Source organism: Pyxicephalus adspersus, chromosome 12, assembly GCF_032062135.1.
Source record: "Pyxicephalus adspersus chromosome 12, UCB_Pads_2.0, whole genome shotgun sequence".
NCBI classification, from domain to species: Eukaryota; Metazoa; Chordata; class Amphibia; order Anura; family Pyxicephalidae; genus Pyxicephalus; species Pyxicephalus adspersus.
In genome coordinates, this window is record NC_092869.1 from 21,078,859 (window position 1) to 21,099,753 (window position 20,895).

The 20,895-nt window shown below is 37.7% G+C and overlaps 1 protein-coding gene across 1 annotated transcript in view; it reads right to left on the reverse strand.

The window, feature by feature from the left end:
• DPH6 (diphthamine biosynthesis 6) overlaps positions 1 to 18,243 on the reverse strand; it is a gene marked incomplete in the record, with an annotated part of 53,771 nt that extends 35,528 nt beyond the window's left edge. The window contains 4 exon segments of the mRNA XM_072427879.1: positions 299 to 372; positions 14,129 to 14,316; positions 15,819 to 15,913; positions 18,149 to 18,243. Of these exon segments, the coding sequence (XP_072283980.1) occupies positions 299 to 372; positions 14,129 to 14,316; positions 15,819 to 15,913; positions 18,149 to 18,171 (380 nt within the window).
• Between the last annotated feature and the right edge of the window lie 2,652 nt (positions 18,244 to 20,895).

Here is a 20,895-nt window from a genome sequence, read left to right on the forward strand (position 1 = left end):
GTTGGGAGGTTAAAACGCAAAAAAACTCATAAACGCCTATGACGTGTTTCACAGCAATTTGCCGCAATTTTACATAAGTGTTTATAAAAGTTTTACTTTAAACCCTTTCAGGGAATGAGTACAGGGTTATATAAAACCCCTTAATCATTCCTTGACACATTACTACACGTAGGCCCAAAGTACAATACATTTTCAAAGTGTACAATGTACCTGTATAAAAGGGATATACCACAAAATCCACACTCAAAATTAATTATGCAAGAAAAACAATGCCTACAGGCACAAACAAGAATCTTACACATTTTCAACTCGAACACGCTGGTAGTCAGACAGGATGGCTCCAACAGATACAGCATCTACGCACTCCTTTTCCTGAAAGGAAGCGAACATCCAAATTAACTTCATGGTAATAACACTGCACAATTATAATAACAAGAAATTATCAGAAATGTAGTACACAGGGATAAATACATATTTAATGATAAAGGGCGAGACAGCAAGCTATGTATACTTGCTGCGCAAATTTATCAATAGTCATTATACAAAAATACTTCAGAAAATGTCTAGAAATATACTTTATCATATATTTAAATGGGCCCCGCAAAAATTTTGATTCTAAGGGAAAATGGATTTTAATTTTGAACAAAAGCATAGCTAAATTCCTTAAGAATATTTTATTCTTGCCTATTCACACAGTCAAAGCTTAACACATATAAAAAATCTCCCCAAAGTATGATGGAATGCTAGTTAATTCACACAGCTCTGCACCTGCAGTTTTGCTAGATGAATGGCTATGCATATTTATTATAGATAAACACATAGGGCCTGATTTAATAAAGTTTTGCCCGATTACTAAGGAAAGACTATCATGGTTGAACCTGGTGATCCAGCAAACATGGAATCGATCTGGTCCAGGATTGAAAACATTCACCAACAAATATCAGATAAAATCCAATAGCAAATAGGAAATTCATGCAAATCAATTCGTTTGATGGATAATCCAGGTTAACCCATGAAAGTCTAAATTCTCCAGTCTTAGAGCGCACTAATAAATCAGGCCCAAAGATAGCACACATGTTAAAGCATATCCTAGACAAAAGATCCTTTTTTATGTTTTGGCTGGAGTATGCAATAGTAATTACACCTAATAAGTTTTTCAGCTGTACGTGTTCCATTGGGAAGATTTGAAGACAATGGCTTAAAAGTGCAACCATTCCCAGACTTTGGACATCATTATTTACATCTTAAGGCTGATCTCTGGGATAATCACATATTGTCCAAATATATAAAGCATGCATATTCTTACATGAATCTTGGTGTGCTCTATGTATTTCATCCAGACCTGTTCAGTAACCTATTGTGAAAATTTTCCTTTGTGCAGGAACTGACCAGTCACTGAACTCTACCTTTGTGCAGGTGACTGGTCTTGTATGCATCTCCTATAGAACCCTGTTTTCTATACAACAAATGTGCAGTAATGTTGTCACTACTACTTCTACAAGTTAATGTATGGGTTTGCAAAATCATTTCTTACACCCAGTAATTTTATATCCATTGTGGCTATCGAGGAACATTTTTAAAAAAATGGCTATTATGTCTAGTGTTCAGCTTAAATAAGAAGTAAAAGAGCTTTTAAAAAAAAGTTTTTGCTGACATCTCTAGTATTTTTAATGCAAAGTTATCCGCTATTCTGAAAGATCACAACCATGATGCTGCTGTTTTAATCAACCTAAAATATTGGTGAGTTGTTTACATCAGAAGGCTGGCAGGCTAACAAGATTCTGCTCTCATAGAAAAAAAAAAACATCCAATGTTGGGAACATGGAAAATTAATTTCTTCACAGTGCTTACAGACACACATATGAATAAAGGCTTGCTTGAATAGGCTCATACTGTTTGTACAAAAAATGTAAATACTTTAGTTAGTAATAGACAAAATATTTGCACAGCAATATTCCCTATAGCATCAGGGAGCCTTTGTGATATGACCAATATCTGCACACATGAATTATTAGCAGTATCTGTCCAAAAACTTTAATGTGAATGCTTTCCACTATCAACTAATTTGTGTCTGTGAGGAAATTGTTACATCAGCGTACCAAATAACAACTGTTTATGATTTAGGCACTAAATTGCTTGTTTTTTTTTTTTAAAGAATCATTATAAAGTAACAAGCACTTAGCACTGAATGTATACTTATCAGCGAACATGCAGAACCCCACTGAAACAACAATAAGTAATACAAAAAATCTTGTAAGTAGTGTTACTTTTACATTTCTTTTTTCTTGCCCAACAAACAGTATGTATAGAGAAAGCATAAATCTGCATTATATTGCAATATGTAGGTAGTCATCCTAAGTAGATGTCTGCAGAGAAAGAACATCATAAACTTTCCAGTGCATATGCAATAAGTAGACTTTATAAACTTCGGGCTCAAAGGCAGGGTGGTTATCTACTTCAAGTATTCTCAAAGGAACATTGATGACTGAACATCTCTTTGGTTTAGATAAACAAATTACCAGACTTTAAAAGAGTAAAAAGAAAGAAACCAAATTAAACAAAGTTCTAAATTGTCCATTCATTTTTTCTTTTTTTCTGTCCTCCTATATAATGGATTCTGCTGAAGGATCTCTAAAAAGTGCCACAAGTAAATTTAAGAATGCTGTAGGGAGTACAAACTGGGATTGACATGTAAAGGGGTTGAAAAAGCCATAATCTCTAGCAGTCTCATGTAACATGTCTCCAGGCTATGACTGTCTACTGAAGCATGTCCCAAGTCTCTAACAACTCCTATAGCATGTTTGCAATATCTGACTATCAGCATTGCACGTCTCTAGATTGACAGCATGCTAGCACGCTGCTACATTTATGGAATATCATGTACAACCCTTTTTGATGTCAGGGGCTACACTAAAGGCCCCCTATATCAAGTGAATTGTTGACCATTGATCTAAGGAGACAGCACTGAAGTAGCAATCTGCCTCATGGCTGGCTTTGTCTGATTGAAGTTTCAAACTGAGCCATTTGATATAGAGTTACTCACTGGGATAAGTTATTCTTTTTCATGTAAATAGCAGCTTGAGGAGCTGGGAGCTCAGTAAACAATAGTTTCCTTTTTACAATAAGACTCTTCTAAGCAGCCTAAGCAAGATGTGTAAAAAAGGAGATTCAAGTTAATATACAATATTTGATATTTACCTAATAAAGAGAAATGTGTTTTTCTTATTCATGACCATAGAAGTGGAGGAAAAAAATATTTACAAACCTCCTGTACATTTCAAAATTGAGGAGATTATCGGGAACGGAAGGGGTAGTTTAATTATTCAATTATTTGTCTCAAAGTGAAGTTTGAGGAACTATCAGAGACAGAGAAGGAAAGGTGAATGGCAGGCTACTAGTATGTTTGATAAAAAGTTGAAATTTGGATTGAATATGTATATATATTTCAATGCATCAACAAAGCCTGACACTGGTTCTGGTATGAGCAGGTACATTCACACAGGTTCCCTAAAGAGAACCTGTCATTAGGAATAGGTTACAAAAATGATAAAACTCCCCAAAAGCAGACTCCACAAAAATCACTATTTAAATTCAGAAATCACCGGAATGGAGCACCTACCAGAAAAAACAAAACTTCCTATAATATAACATATATGTGACCTCTCCAGATTATGAATAATAATGTAATTAAAGATGATAAAAAAAAAACACTGTCCAATTATTCGTACCCCTAATTCTACGATGCCTCCCAACCATGAAATTGTCCAGCGGAGAAATAAGCAACAGTGCTGGAGAGTTTAATTGGTGAATAACACAGCCTGTAATTATAGGAGGAAATGTAATATTAATGAGAGAGAGAAAAAAAACTTTAACAGCAAATTACCTTGCAGCCATTATCAATTTCCTTAAACTGCGGGTCCTTAGGATAAACTCTGTCCCCCCTGCAGAGAGGTAGGCAATTTTTCTCTGCCTGATAACACAACCATTAAATGTGGCGTGTATAGCAATCCTCCTTACTTTTCTTTAAATGAAATTGTTGTCTAGCCTCAGGGGGCCTCTGTCTGTCCTGATCCCAATGTGTCAGTTAATCAGATAAAAAAAATAAATAAGTGAAATAATCATCAAGTCGGAACCACAAACAGCCTTAGGGAGGGATAGGGGAGAAAAGAAAAAACGAGGGGGAGAATTATTAAGATTTGGAAGCTGCAAACAAAACAAGACATCCGGATAATGTTACAGCATGTGTAAAGGTCACTGATCAATTTGGGAGTAGACTTGTGACTCTCCCAGCTGCATACCTGCCATAGGGTCTGCACCTCACCCCTAGAGCCTGTAGGAATTACATAAACATATTTAACCTTGCTGTCACTGTCTCACATTTTAAACCCAACTTTTAAATTTTCTAGAACCTAAAAAATCCAATATTATGACATATATGTAGATACATGCCGAGATGTTTTGTTTTCTTTAACCTACATCACCTTACTGGACATCTATATACACAAATGACACCCGGTCAAGTGCTCTGATATCATATATCACCGATATTCTCAGGTGGGGATCCGACCAGTTAGGCTACAACTGACAATTGCAAGCAGTTGTTATTGTTAAGACAATGTTTCAAACATCTGAATCCTGGCCAATATATCTCTCCTCTAAAATCAGAGTAGGGAAGGATGGTGTTAATTGTGTGCAAGCAATGTCAGTCCATTGGCAAGTCACATAAGAAACAGCTGGGAGTACCAATGCTAAAGACAACAGGCAGATGTTTCACAGACCGGCATACTTGGAAAGACATCTGTCTGTCTATGGCTAGCCTAATTTTTCTCACATCTAGGTGCAGTTATAAAGGGATTTGCCACATTAGAGCCAATGAAATGAAATCTAAACCACTGTGTACATATTTTTGAATAAGCAGACTGCCGTGAGATCACACTATCAACCAACAGGATAATCCAGTATTAAATACGTGTCTGACAAGCTTTCCATAATTGCCTACAGGGAACACAGGAGCACTGGCTGTTCTCACTGAATTAACAGATTCCTATGTAAATTGGCTGACAGTTTTCCCAACTTAGTGAATTCTGTATATTCAGTAGAGACTGTGGTCCCTTCCCTCTTATGCGGTGGTTTGTTATCCATACTTGATGTCCCAAAAAACTGACCAGCTGAACAGAAAATATATAACTTAGAATGTTTAGAGGTAGGTTGGTAATTTCTCTCATAATAAAAACTAACAAATCTCTATCCTTACACTACAGATTACTGAAATTAACCTAAAATGCAAAAAGAACCACCAACAGCAAAATGCAGGTTGGCCACTAAAAGCAAAAAGTAGAAGGGCTGCTCCAGCTTTTGTTTGGGCTCTACCAAACCAGGTGAGAAAAAGGAAAACTACACTTACCCGAGTATAAACCTAGGGAAGAAAATGTGGCCATCACATTCAAAACAATAATCCACAAAAATGCGGATAAAGTTAAAATAAATAATTATACTCATTGGGTGTTAATTCTAAAACATTTATTTGAAAGGGGGGGGGGATCTAAAACAGGTGGGCTCAGTGTGTTTTCCCTTTTTTTACAGGGTAATGTATATTGTGTTATTAGATGGCTGGCGGACCACTACATCTGTACACCTGTTATATACTGCAGCTTCCAAACTAATTTGCTGCTAAATCAAGTAATCTGGAACTGATATGGTTAAAACCAAATCTTTTTTTCACTTAAAAGAAGCATGCACACTAATAGAGCATTTCCTGTAAGTATCAAGAAAGAAGATGGTCCACAGCCTGCCGCTCAATTCTAGTAATTATAGTCTATCCCTAGCCAGAGAGTGGCTGTATTTTACTGTCCGTGTTTCAAGCAATCTGCATTCATCACTATTTTAATTAAGCCAGACTTTAATTTAGTGATTTCATCCCAAAGAGTAAGAGGGGGTGTGAGAAAAGGCAGGAGGAAGAAACTGAGTGAGAATGTAATGAGATGAAAGAACGACATAAATGAAGAAATGGAATTAGACTGGAGACACAGGCAAAGAATGTAACCACTAACAGCACAAAGAAATAAAACCCATATTAGACACAGAGGGAGGACAAATTAATGAAAATTTACAAATAACTAAACTTGCTAAAACCAAAGCTCCCAACTGTCCCTCATTTAAAATGACAGTCTTTTTTTCTGCTAGGTACTATTTACCAAATTACCATGTTATATTGATCTAAATATTTTACTAACTACTGCATGTAATATTTTAAAAGGAAAGTATAGAGCCATAATGAAAAAAATATTATTATCATTATTATTAAAGCATACCTAAACTCTGAATTCTCACTTTACATAAAAGGGTATACAGCCCTTTTACAGAAGGCTCCTGGTTGCTCCTTCTGCGCATGCCCTGATCTCAGGCATGCGCAGAAGAAGCATTTTTTTTATAAGTGGAAAGAGATACCAATTCCACGCAAGCGCAGTGAGATCGGCTCTCTTTTTTATCCCCTTCACAGCGGGCAAGTGCAGTGAGGTTGGCAAGTTTTTTTTCAATATACGTCACCCGATCTCACACCTGCCCAGTGCAAGTTCAGGTGATGTAGGTAGAAGAACAGGGAAGAAGAGAGGAGAAGATGGCGGCACCTGGCGCTCCCTCTGCGCCACGTAGAAGACAAATGCCAGGACAACGCAGGACCCAATGGAAGAAAGCTCCCGACAGACTGATCTGCGGGATTAAAGGTAAGTGTGATTTTATTGTTTTGGGTTAGTTTCGGGTTAAATCCTGCTTTTACTTGTATTTTTATAGCCTAACATATTACACAATGATCTACCAAGTCCATAGTCATGAGACTAACTGTCCCTCAAAGGGGCTCACAATCTTATTTCCCTACCATGGTTATACTTCATTAACACACTCCAAGACCAATATTGAGGGCAAGTCAATTAACTGCATGTTTTTGGGATGCAGGAGAAAACTGGAGTACCCAGAGGAAACCAATTCCTTGAAGAGGAGTGGTGTCTTAGCTGAGATTCGAATCTGGGACCCAGCGCTGCAAAGGCAAGAGTGCTAGCCACTGAGCCAACTGTGCTCCCCATCCATGATTGTAACTAATCATTTTTTGCCTACAAAATTTATGTTAAAATACCCTCTTCTGCAGTTTGGAAAGCTGGGCCTTTGTCAATAAGGTGCCTGAAACAAAAATTATCTGTGCTTCTGTACTGCAAATTCAAATTCACTGCAATGGGTTTTTTCTAGAAACATTAATAAATGAGTCTCAGGGTCCCTTTAGCAAGCTGGAAAAAAATAAAATTCAGTTGAATATAGAAGTTTTGAATAAAGAAGATCAAAACTGTGAATCTTAAATAAATTGACTTATAATAATGGTCTTTACCTAAAAGATGTAGAGTTATAAAATGAAATTGATGACCCAGACCAATAAAAAAAAGTGAAATTGCAGTGATAAACATGACTAATATCTGCAATACTGACACACCCTTTATTCGTATACAGGATAAAATGTTTTTTGTTAGCCCTCAACAAAAAAACAACAAACTCTACCTTGTGTACCAAAAATATGTAAAAAACAAAAAATGGAGCCTAGCCTACTGAACATGAAATTCAAATTGAAAAACAAAAGGAAACAGCAGGGGGCACTGCTGGATAAGTTTCATGAACAAGGAAACTTGGAAGAAATTAAATTACCATACAATAAGAAATGAAGAACAAACTATTCCCACAAAGCAATGGTCAGTGCATCACATGAATGCTTATGTCACAGTGACTTTACTTTAGACTTCTATTGTCTAATATCTGATAAAGGAGGATAATTAGAAAATAAATGACTGGCTTTTGCTTTCACATTAAAATTGTTATTATCTTTTTATTAAATTTTGGATAAATGCAACAGTTTGGGAATAAAAAAAAAGGCCATAAATCCAAGACAGCATTTAAAATGATGTGAAACTGACTAGGCTGTGGAACGATGTGGGCTACAGAATAGGAATTTAGCCTTTCCCACCATGTCACAAAATGGAGTATGAGATGCATGAAGCAGCATTGAGGCTAGCACTATCACCAAGCAGCATTAGGGTCCTACAGGTTCAAACATTGGACAGGAAACTATATGCATGAAGTTTGTATGTGGGTTTCTGGGAGGAATTCTACATCCCAAAAATACACTGGTAAGTTAGTTGGCTTTTCCAAAATTGGCCTTAGACTATGTGAGCGACATATGATCATGGTACATTTGACATTAGATTGTGACCTGTGAAGGACTGTTAGAAACATGATTATTAAGGGTTTTGGGCTTTATAAATGCATAGTAAATCGGTTTACAAAGCATAAGTGATCTAGTATAGTCTGTGAAGAAAACTCCTGTCTACAGCCAGTCCTGGGACATCCAAGAAAAATAGGGTCAGTCCCATTGAGTAACACAGACAACTAAGAGATGCATTTGTGCACTAAAGTAACTACAACTGACTGAGGGTCCCAGCAAAATGTTATATTTTGTTTTAGTATCTGAAATGTCACTGGTGTATATCTTAGCTCAGATGACTAAAAACTATTTATGCAGTATTCTCCCCAGCCCCTTTTAGCCGGGCACACCACCCAGCACTTTTCAATAGCCACCTGGCTGTCATTAGACAATGGCTTAGATGAAATTATTACACTACAATGCTTGCACTATTACTTGATACACATAATTACACTGTTTACAAAACATGGGACAATAGGAATCTGGGTTACAATAAAAGGGCACTGAGCAGTTGAGGATTACCAAAAAGACAATGGAAAAATGGTGCATTCTAAGGCTGGGTACACACATTCAATAACTGTTTCTTTCACGATCCTTTCCAACGACAAAAGACTGAACGATACATGTACATAGAGCACCATTCTGCTCTAATGGGAGGGGAGGAAGGAGAATGACAGAGTGATACCCCGCTGCGCTCTCCCCTTTTCACATCCATTACGATCATTTGTTGTCCGTGGACCCACCAGGATGGATCCATGAACGAAGAATGATAAACTCTGTACACATGCCAAATTCTCATCTGATACTAGACCTGTGGCGATAATCGGACGAGAATCATCTGACATGTGTACGTGGCCTAAGGGGGAAAGCATTACTAATTTAGTGCAACCTATTGGAGGGCCATGGAAAGCGACTACAACTATAGGGGTTACTGGATACCCATGGCACAAACAGCTGGGACCACAAAATTTGTTGTGAGTTGTCCTGGCCACTTTTTGACCACCCAGCTTTAGCTTCCCCCACCTGGCTGAAAACAAATTCTGGGGAAAATACTTATGTACCAAAAATGAAAATACCTATGTGGCATGCCATGCATTAAAGCTGTCACTCTAAATCTTAAACTGTGTGCTAGCTGTGGGCCATTGTAGCTAAACCTTTTCAAAATGATTTTGAAGTGATTCCTGTTCGGACAAATATGCAGTCTGGCATTTAGGGAATGACAGCTTACATGCCAAGCTTCTCACACAGGCATCTCGCTTTCTGACAGATTTTCTTAAGAAAAACCTGTTATAAGGGAAATTACCAGCTGCCATTGCAGTTTTTTAAATTTCCAGTTGACCCACTTAAATATATTTTACTGTCACCAAACAACGACAAACATGTAGCTGGTCACATAAGCGAAAACTCGGGATATTGAAAAAAAAAACAACTGCTAAGCCGTTCCTTAAAAAACACAATACAGCTAGTCCCCGAATTAAGGACATCCGACATAAGGACGACTCCTAGATACGAGGGCAGGGGTTCCCTGCTTATTCCTGTGCAGGACTGAGGCTTGATTGAAGGGAGGGGGCAGTTCGCATGACTTGCAGAAAAAATCTTTTGCTGTTTTGCAACCATTTGTAATTCTTTAATGACCAAGATAAACTCTGCATTTGTTTCGTTTTGCATACCAAAGCACAGCTTGCTCCAGAAGTTAATGAATGGCTAGGCTCCATAAAGTTTTTTTTGCTGTCTTTGTGATTAGCTCACAGTGCGAATTTTATACAGTAACTGACACCACACTGCCTAATAATATGTTGAGGCAAACATCTCTCCTAATTGCATTTATTAAAATAATGTACCTGTTCCAAATTACATACAAATTTAACCAAAGAACAAACCTACAGTCCCTATGCCGTATGTAACCCGGGAACTACCTGTACTCACCTTTTCTCCAGTACTGCCGCTTTGCTCATATTGTTGCATGACAACTAGCACCATTTGACCCATTTCCGCTGAGCTCAGAAAGTCATGGACACACCCACTACTACCGCATGGAACAGCAATACACACACATTATTACATGAATATCAGTCTGTGCAGAAGGACCACCGACTGTCATGATGTCATGTGACCAATCATGAGATACCTGGAAAGGTTAGATCCAAGAAAGTTTTGTGACCATCTTGTAATTGGATGTAAGTATATAGTTACATAGTAGGTAAGGTTGAAAAAAGACATAAGTCCATCAAGTTCAACCACTAGGGAAATAAATATATTCCAGATATAAAACCCTATAAGACATAGTTGGTCCAGAGGAAGGCAAAAAAATGCAGTGTAAGAATGAAGTTCACTTATCACAAGTATTCAAGCTACTGGATCATCAAGCTACCCAAGCAACTAGCATTTTAGAGGGAACGTTTAGCAAAGAAGGCTCCATATTTCTCCCAGGCATGGGTTCCTTTAGCCTCAAGGTGATCAATGGTTAATAAATGATAATAGATGAAAAATTGTTAAGCTCTGCAACCACAAAGAGCTTAACTTAAATAAAAAACTAAATGAATTTACAAGAAGGCCATAAAACAATATACCTAAGTAACTTACTTACAGATTACCTAGAAGCTCTTTGGCTGAAAATATTCACAGCATGCTCCCAACAAGCTACTTATGGCTTAAAATTGGACCACATCCTTTATAGAAAAGATTAGCAGCCGTTACTGTTAATTAGCGGTCATTTAGCTTTCATTTGGGTTAGTGGTTCTGACCCTAGGGAGAATGATGTATTCTCTGATGTTTCTGTCACTTAATGTGTGCTATGCTGATACAGCAAAAATGAAAGAGAACTTGCAGTGCCACTTCATGTTTCGCCAGCATAGCATGTGAAAAAAAGTGGTCAGGAGGATCCTAGCAGCTAAACTACATGGCCTTTTTTTAATAGGTACAAAGGTCCTGAAGGGCAAATAGGTACATAGTTTAACTACAGCATATCTACAACATCTTTACACATGATTGGAAATAAAGGGAAAATTATCCTGTAACATACAGGGGTCAAAAGAAGTAAAAGTAGAGCCAGTCAAGTTATGCAGGAGTGTATAGGTTGTTGCGTGGGGGCCCTTGGGTCTTAGAGGTGCACAGAGCACAATAGGAGTCTGCAGATAACACATAGGCAGTTCTTGACAATCTAAATCAGTCTTTCTGGGTTTAGGGCAGCTCAGGGTATATAAGTGTGGTGCTCAGTAGGAAGACTGCCCGTTACAATGATGGCCAGTAAAAAGACTTTCACCCTTACAGATATCCAAAAAGATTATTGGCATTAGTGGTAATTGAACTGGGAGCTACAAACTGCTCATTGCTCAAGGAACCCCTGGTAACCTCTGGAGGAACCCTAGTTGAAAACACTGATCTAAGTAAGTATTAAAGCCTGAAAATGCAGAAGAGGATGTGAACCCCTAAAAGGGCTTAGGTGCAGAGTCTAAGCACACCCACTAGATCATTGCATCCTGCAATTAATGATGGACTTTGCTGAGTGCACCAGGTTAAAGTTCTCAGACACATATAGACAGATGGTATTATTCTAGGAAGAAAGAAGTGTGAGACACTAAGCTGATCAGCAATAACAGAACCAGGGCCAGGCCAAATGTCAGGACTGGCAGCAAACAAGCAATGTCAGGAAAAGACCAGAGTTAGTAATTGAAGAGACAGAAATGCAAGAATGTGGGGTCACAGAAATGCAAAAAGAATACAACAGGAGGCAAGGGATAAGCAGTAGAATAGAAACCAGTTCCTTTAATGCAAAGCGCTGCCATGCACTAAAAGATGCCATCAATCAGAAGATCTGTCTCCTTGACTGCTAGAAGCATCATTAAAGGAGAGACCGAAGTACAGTGGCAAGAAAATGCTTTAACTTTTTACACATGTTCTACAACTAAAATCCAAATTGTAATTTTACAAAGAATACAAACATAGATAAAGCAAATGATCAACTCATGTACCACATACTTTGGAGAACAGGAACTTTGCCTTCTGAATGTCCTAGATGGACTGAAATTATTACGTGTGTATTACACAGTGAAATGTATCTGTGCAGATCTGTTCTGTACATAGACATGGAGGGCTACACTTCTGTGGGCCTACATGGCAGAGGACAAGCTATACTGACATGAGCTTATTGGCCAGGGGCAATCTGTAGAATACCACACTCACCATCAAACAAAAGGCTGCACCCCTAGAATAGAATAAACAAATATATTTATATCAGGAGAGATAAGTACACAGCACCGAGTTATGGTATTCAGGAAAATATCCTCAAGTAAATCCTCATCCTCAAAATTCTCTTAAATTAATGCAACCTTCCCAAAAATCACTTTCCAGCACCCACTTCTGACCCCCTCTTTCTGCATAGAGTAGTCCACTTCGGCTCTGCACTTCATTGACCACTGCTTGCCAGCAAAATTGTTCTCCAAATGTAGATCCCAAAAGCCACTGTTTACTGTCAACTATAACCCTAAATCACTATTGCTCACCTCTGTCACCTTATAATCCTTATATCCTTATAATAGCTTTTATTTCTATACATGCAAATGCATTGACAACACTGCACTTTCTATTCCAAATCAAGAAAAAATTATAAAATGTGTGGCATTCCTTTAGAAAAAGTGAAGAAAAGGGAATATTAGACTGTTCTGTGAAAACAAAGATGTCAATCATGGCCCTTATTTAGGAAAGGAAGGCAGTAAATGTTGTACATGCTGGTTATAGTGAGTGCATTTCACTCTGAAAAAAGGAAAATGGGTTGATCCAGAGATTGCTAAGAAACTTAAACTACTGTGATTAAAAAGCTGATTGGAGAGGGGAAAACATATAAAAAAGTACAGAAAATGATGGGCTGTTGAGCTAAAATGATCTCAAATGCTTTAAAATGGCAACCAAGACCATCTGAATGGATACAAGAATAGCCAAAATGGCAAAGACTCAGCCAATGATCAGATCCACGAAGCTTAAAGAAGGTCTAAGGTCTAAGTCCCAATGTTGAAAAAAATAGACATGTGCAGTTTGTTACATGTTACAGTTTGCCAAAAAACGCATTGACCGGCCTAAGGAGAAATGGCACAACATTTTGTGTTATGATAAAAGCAAGATTGTTCTATTTGGGTCTAAGGGCCAAAGACAGTTTGTCAGAAGACCCTCAAACACTGAATTCAAGCCACAGAAGACAGTGAAGAATGATGGCACAATGGGGATGTTTCTCTATTGGGTTTTGGGCCTATTCATCCCATACCATGGGTCATGGATCAGTTTAAATACATCAATATACTTGAAGAGGTCATGTTGCCTTATGCTGAAGAGGAAATGAAATTGGTGTTTCAACAAGACAACGACCCCAAACCTCTCAATACACCAGCAATGTCGTGGTTCCAGGCCAACAAGATTGAGGTTATGAAGTAGTCAGCCCTATCCCTATTGAGGTTGTAAAGTAGAATGCAGACATTGGTAGTTTTTTTTTTTGAACAGCTTAATATTTCCTTTTCTTTACTTTCTGTAAAGGAATAACATTGTTCTTGTCTTCATTTGGAATAGAATGTGCAGTGTTCCCAATGCATGTGCAAGAATTTTAATAAAAGCTATTATAAGGATTTTTAGCTTTTTTAAACACACTGCTAATATTCTGAACACTACTGTAGGTACAGTGTTTTCCTGGAATATCTACATACCATAATACTGTCAGGGAAGGGAAAAGCCACAGCAGGAGTTAGGAAGTAGCAGGTTTAAATTAAACCAATGCTCTTGAATTTATAGTAATACAATTTGCAAATATATGCTGCTAAATCTTGTTAGTAGGAATACTTGACTCCAATCATTTTTTAGCAAACACACAATGTGTGACCATTTGTACTGATCTGACAAACATACCTTAATCATCTTTAGTAAGTGATAAAGGTCCTCAACCTCATCTCCTTCTTGGGGAGTATATCCTCTTCCTATATTCAGACTGGCTCCAGACAGCGTAGCACGATACATTGGTAACCCCATGGCTTCTGCATAAAGATCCAATGCCTGGTAGCCAACTGTTTGGTACATGTAGCTGTCCAATTCATCCACTGCAGTGAAATAAAACACAATAAGAAAAGGTCACCACAAAAAAAAAAAAAATGAAGACAAAATTAAGTTAGCTTAGTTCCTTATAAAATTGTTGGCTTTTGGTTCACATTAAACAATATATGTAGCACTGGCTCTATGAGACTTTGGGCCTGATTTATCAAAGCTCTCAAAGGCTGGAGAGGATACACTTTTTATAAGTGAACCTGGGTGATCCACAAAATCTGAAATGGATGTGGTCCAAAATTGAAAACATTTGCTAACAAATAGCAAATGATGAATTCTTTTCCAGGTTTGCTGGATAACCCAAGTTCACAGATGAAAGTGTATCCTCCCCAACATTGGAGAGCTTTAATAAATCAGGTCCTTTATCTTGTGTGCTATGTGATTGGGGGATGACTGGACATGGATCAAACCTAAAAAAGGGACAAAGGAACAGGGAAGTAATACCTGGCTAACTTACTTTAACTATATTTTTAAATTTTTTAAGCCTATAATCAGTTAGTGTTTTACCTGAAAAAAGTTTCCTTTTAGAAAAAGTAAGGGTCTACTTAATACCTAAAAAATACCCATTTATATCCAGTTTCAAAGCCAGTCAGTATGTGACAGCCTTTATAAAGTTAGCAAAATAATTTCCTTTACATACTCTGACTGAGCTTAAAGTGGAACTAAACCTGTAATAATCACCTGTCTCTGTACCGTTGCAAAACATTTCTTCCTGGAGATGATCCTGGAAGGACATTTCCTTTCCCTATCTGCAATGATGACCTGACTGATCATGAAAGTTTAAAAAAATAAAACTTTAATTTCGCTTTAATCCTCAGTTTATTCCCTAAATGTCCCCTCCTTCCTGAAGATCTGCAGCTCATAATGGGAAAGTTCCACAACAGAGGCAGTCCTGTCAATCCAGAAAGCACTGGGAAATATAGTAAATCTGTGTGTTTAAAGGCTATTGGTATTCAGATTAAGTATGGGTCCCATACTGGAGCACTCCAGCAGGCTATAATTACCAATTCACTGGGCTCCTCTCTATATTTGAGAAAGTCAGAGTCTCCACGTTAGCCCTCCACATGATAGTCCCCTTTGGGACCCATACTTTAGCCCTTAAAACACAGTTTAAATAAATACATCTGGGTGCCAGCAGAGGCCTGGCATGAAACACATGCATGGTGACGATATATGTAAATTGCCTGATCGATCTATTATGATGATGACAACATTAAAATTATTGGAAAAACTCCAAAATTAGGTTTTTATTACCCCCCCAAATGACTTTTGTCACCATCTCAACCTGATGGAGCAGACTCTGGCCTGAAACGCTTAATTGGTTTAATGAAGTTTTAAACATGGCTGTGGATAGCAATCATTTTCTAAAAGGTGCTCACAAGTTTGCTATATGCAACAAAATTGTTGTTAATTTCTAGGGGTGATTGCCACACCAAGAAGTTTTTTTCTCTGTCCCTAGGCATCTTTTTATTATATACCATATATATACAATGCTTACCTGGGCTGTCAGGCGGCTTTAGGTTAGCAAGGGCAACAATTTGGTGACCAGCCATGACACACTGCATCATATTGTAACAACTGTCTTTTCCACCACTAAAAAAGAAATACACAACATATGGATCAGCCAGTTGAAAATGACTTGTAAGATCGTACAGGTGTTGATGTGTTACATTTTATTGGCAAAAAACTCATGCAACTCACTGCAATTTATGTGCATCAGATATGGGTCTTAACGCACGGGGTTGCCAAAAAATGAATGTCACCACAATGCATGTACCATGTTATCATGGGCTGTGGTAATGTGCACATTACACAAACACACCAAAACACAAAGATGTGCTTCAAACCCTGAAACTTTGAAATAATGTTAAACTTTTTTGATTAAGGATTCTTCTACTTCTAGATTACATTGCCTTCCATAGAGACGGACTATCACAGTAATGGGCCAATATAAAAGCTTTTTAACTTCATCTTCCTCAAACTCCCTAAAAACCCCCTTCATTTATTTCATTTTTTAATAAGCACCCTATATATACCTTTATTTCCCTGGAGTGTCCATGGCTGTTTGTTGATGTCAAGCACATTTGCTCCTCAGCAGCAGCTGAAGCTAGTTCCTTCCTCCTTGACAGAGTGATGATTGCATGATAGCCTGGGCTCAAAGGAAGTTATTTGAATGATGCTGGCAATCAATCATCACAAATGACAAGGAGCATTGCATGCTGGAATAGCAAAGGTGCAAGGGACAGTACTTGGTATATGTACATAAAGCAGAACTAAACCCCTTTGTACTTTACCAGACCTTGTTCCATCACAGGGCACCTACATCTTCTTTCTTCTTCACTTCCTAGTTGCGATCTTCAGCCATCTTGATTGACATAACTCCCACATAGGAGGTCAGAATTTCCGGGAAGCCATATGAGCTGCACATGCACAGTTCAGTTTTTTTGACAGTTCCACAGAGAAATCAGGCAGGTAAAATCCTGCATCATCGCATATTTTTAAAGTAGAACTTTAGTTATTCTTTTAGTTTTACTGTGAATATTGAAGAACTGTCTTTTTTATTTCTAAACATGCAAGGCGGTGAAATCTGAAGTTCCAATCTTTAATCTATCCCAAGAAAAAACAAAACAACCCTCAGAAACATTTAGGCGTACCTAACCTCAACATTTTCACTTTAGAAAATAGAGTTGACAACCCTTATATGAAAAGGGAAAATGGTATTCATTTTTCATTTCAAAGTGCAACAACCTTTACTTAATTTTAAATATTTATATTTATAAATAAATATTTAAATATTTATTAAAAAAAAGTCTGAATAGGAGCACTGAGCCTCCCAGGACACCTACGTCACGCATCCCGAGAAGCTCTGGGTGCTCCTTCTGCGCATGCCCTAATCTCGGACATGTGCAGAAAGGGCTTTTTTTCAATTAGGGGAAAGAAATTCTGTTCCCACCCAAGCGCAGTGAGATCGGCTCTCTTTTTTTTTCCCCTTCACAGCAGCTGCATCACCCAATCAGGCGCGATTGGGTGACATGCCAAGAAAACAGAAGAAGACGACGGAAGAGAAGATAGAAGATGGCGGCGCTCGGCGCTTCCTCAGAGCCAGGACAAAGAGGAATCCCAGGACGACGCGGGACCGGATCGCAGGAAGGACCAGCGCCATTGAGGGACCTGCAGGATTAAAGGTAAGTGTAAATGTTTGGATCTTTTCAGGCACCAAAAAAAAAAGGTAATAACCTTTTAACAGAATCTCATAAAACAGTGTCATTTTTTTTTACAAAATAGGCTTTTTACAATTTTATACTATTTTTAAATGAAATGACACTATTTAGGAGATTTTGTTGATACATTAGTATCTTTTTCTTTTTGGTGCCTAAAACATATCCTTTAGTTTTTTTTTTCTTTTTTTATCCCTCAACCAATTCATTAAATCTAGCAATAGAAATAAAAATAATGTAGGATAATACTTGTAATTAGGCCACTTGCAGTGTTGTATTGCAGGTGAACCAATAACCAGTGATAGAGAGCTATGGAACATTTCGCATGTGGTTACATTTGTGTTGTGGTGGGGTTACAATGAACACTTATTTATATTATTCAAGCTGTCATTTAAAAATACAATATGTAATATTGGAGGGTGTTGCAGTATTTAGTGGTATCATTTTATTAGGACAAGTTACAATAATGACACTGTAATACAAATAAAATGAACACAATCAGGCTACACGAAGTAATGAGCTGCAGGAGTTAGCACAAACAGAAGTGTTGCTCACACAGATCACTGGCAGCTTGTCTGCATTCATTGATAATGTCATCCTAATGCATCACCTGATTAAAGCTGCCACCCTCATTCTGGGACAGGTTCTCTTCAATGCTGCACGGATCAGACTCTGCTACCCAGGAAGTGCTGCACACGTGTCTCAGGACCCCAACCACATAGGTTACTACTGTACTGCCTGTACGCAAATCACCAGGCACACCGAGAACAGCTAAATAAAGCCAAAGAAAGCTATCTTGTACTTTTTTGTGTCATTGTACAACACCTAATGTATAATAATAAATATAAATACCTGAAAGTCTGCTACAAAAGTATAATGTGTACATAAAATACATCAATAGGGAAGCATTATTAAAAATATGAGAAATTTTTTTTTTTTTGGATAACAGTATTTATATGGTGCCAACATATTACGTAGCGCTGTACATTAAATAAGGGTTACAAATGACAGACAGATACAGACAGTGACACATGAGGAGAAGACTGGAGAAGACCCCTAAGAGCTTACAATCTGGGAAATCCAGCCACATTGACCTAGAAGCATTCACCATACATTCATTATATATCATCAAGTATATACAACCCCAATTATCCATTAACTTAAAAATAAAAACATTTTTGCATGCCTAAATTGCATGCTTTTTGCATAAAAAAGTAAGAACAATTCTTGTTTTCAGTTTTGAAAGAAATAGTAAAGGGTTACCCCCCACCCCACGTTTTTCCTTTACATACACTTTAGGGAGCAGTAGATTGCTTGTGTGCTGCTACTTACTGTCCATCCATTAGCCACAGTGATGGCTGCAAAGTATTTTTCATAGTACATTTCTCTTAAGGTGACATGAATTGCACAATGCAAAGAACAATGATGATTTCTGTCACAGTCAGCATTTCTGGACCTTTTTAACTTTTTGTACAGTGGGAATGAGTAGGAAGAATGCCCCCTACATTGCTGGCCAGTGGGAAGAATTCCAACCTTCCAGAAAGCCAAAAAGATCATTCATATCTAATAAACTAACCTGAACAGACAAACTGCTCATTCCGTAATTAACCCCTAGCAACCTCTGGAAGAACCCTAGCTGAGAATCACTGGTCTAAGTTATTAAAATAAATTCAAAAAGATAGTGATAAAGAAGCAGCTTTTGAAATATTTGTGGACAAACTTCCTCCTGTTAATTTTTCAAAAACTTGAACCATACTTCAGTGTTCCTTTACAAGTGGACCACCATGACACCAAGTTTTATTTCGATGAAATCTAAAGATTTATACATACTTTTTTTTTTTATCTTAATGGTAGCTTATTTTAACTACCAAAAGTTTTCCTTGGACCGCTGTTGGGTTCCGGGTGGCTTTTTTAAAAAAAAAAAATTGGACATTTTAGATTACATTTAATTAAATTTAGGGTTATCTCACATTGCCAATTCTGGTGCTAGCAATACACTGCCAAGGGCAGTAAAATAGGAAGTCATTCTACTAAATTCACACTCCCTCACTGGCCCTTAACATTACAGATTCATAATTGCTAGGAATGCCCCTGGTCTAATTAGCAATAGAGCAAACTCATAAAGTTGGAATACTCTTAGTGATCTTGCAACTGGCCTCAAATTGCCAGTGTCAAGATTACCAGGCTAATATGGCCATAAAAGCAGCATCACCCCAGAAAGCTAAATGTGAACCCGGCTATAACACTGACTGGGAGGGGATATGGAGCATTAACTTTGGAGGGAGGCATCCAAAGTTTTGTTTAGGGGGGAATGATTTCAAATTATAATATAGTATTTAATGCAAAGGTGTTCTTTAAAGGAGACCAAAAATTTTGGACTGCCATTGCTGATGAAAATGCTATTTTTCTGGCTGTCTTCTGCACAAGCATAACAAAAACCCCACCTACTAGATTGTAAGCTCTTCAGGGCAGGGTCCTCTCCTCCCGTATCACTGTCTGTATTAGTCTGTCATTTATTTAATGTATAGCACTGCGTAATATGTTGGCGCTATATAAATCCTGTTTATTATTAGTAATATTAATTATAATAAGCAGAATCGGGATTCCATTATGATATGCAGGCAACACACAGTCCTAATACAATAAGTAACCCGGGATAGGCATATTTGTATAGTGGTTGTTGGTCAAGACTTCTGTTTGGGAAATTAGGTCAGGCGTAAATGTTTTGTTTGCAGTATATAGGAGGTTGTTATCATACTGTTTTACTTGGTAGGGGTAGGAAGGGCTGTGTTATCTTCTGGGGTCACAACCTTGGAATGTGAGCCACTTGTGCAACAAGAAAACAAAAGGAAAACGAACATCCGCTCTTAATGTAAATTCAGTGGTTGTTTCTCTTAGTAATTTAGGGTGACTGACCTGTGACCGTAGACTGGACAAATACTGGAAATATATACAGCTAGGAGCAAGGCAGAGTGAATCCCTTAGGAGGCTTTAGGTCACATATTTCACTTTAGGTCCTGAACCATTGCAGTATTTCTTCCTGATCCTGTAGCATGTGTGGGGCCTTCCTGTTTATATTGGGCAAAGAGCTGAAGAACTGCAAGTTAAACAGAAAATGAAGTGAACTAAAGTGTACATATCTCTTTTCACTTATTAACATTTTGAGGAACCTAACTGAAGTAAATTAATAATGCACTTTGGCTGCATACATTTCTGTGTAGTCCAGCTGACAAATTAGTCATTACACACAATGCATTTTGAACCTAATTGTATCTATATCTAACATCTTTTTTTTTTTTTTTGATTTTGCATAGAATGGAGAACAGTTAGAACACTTGTCAGGATTTACCCAGGATT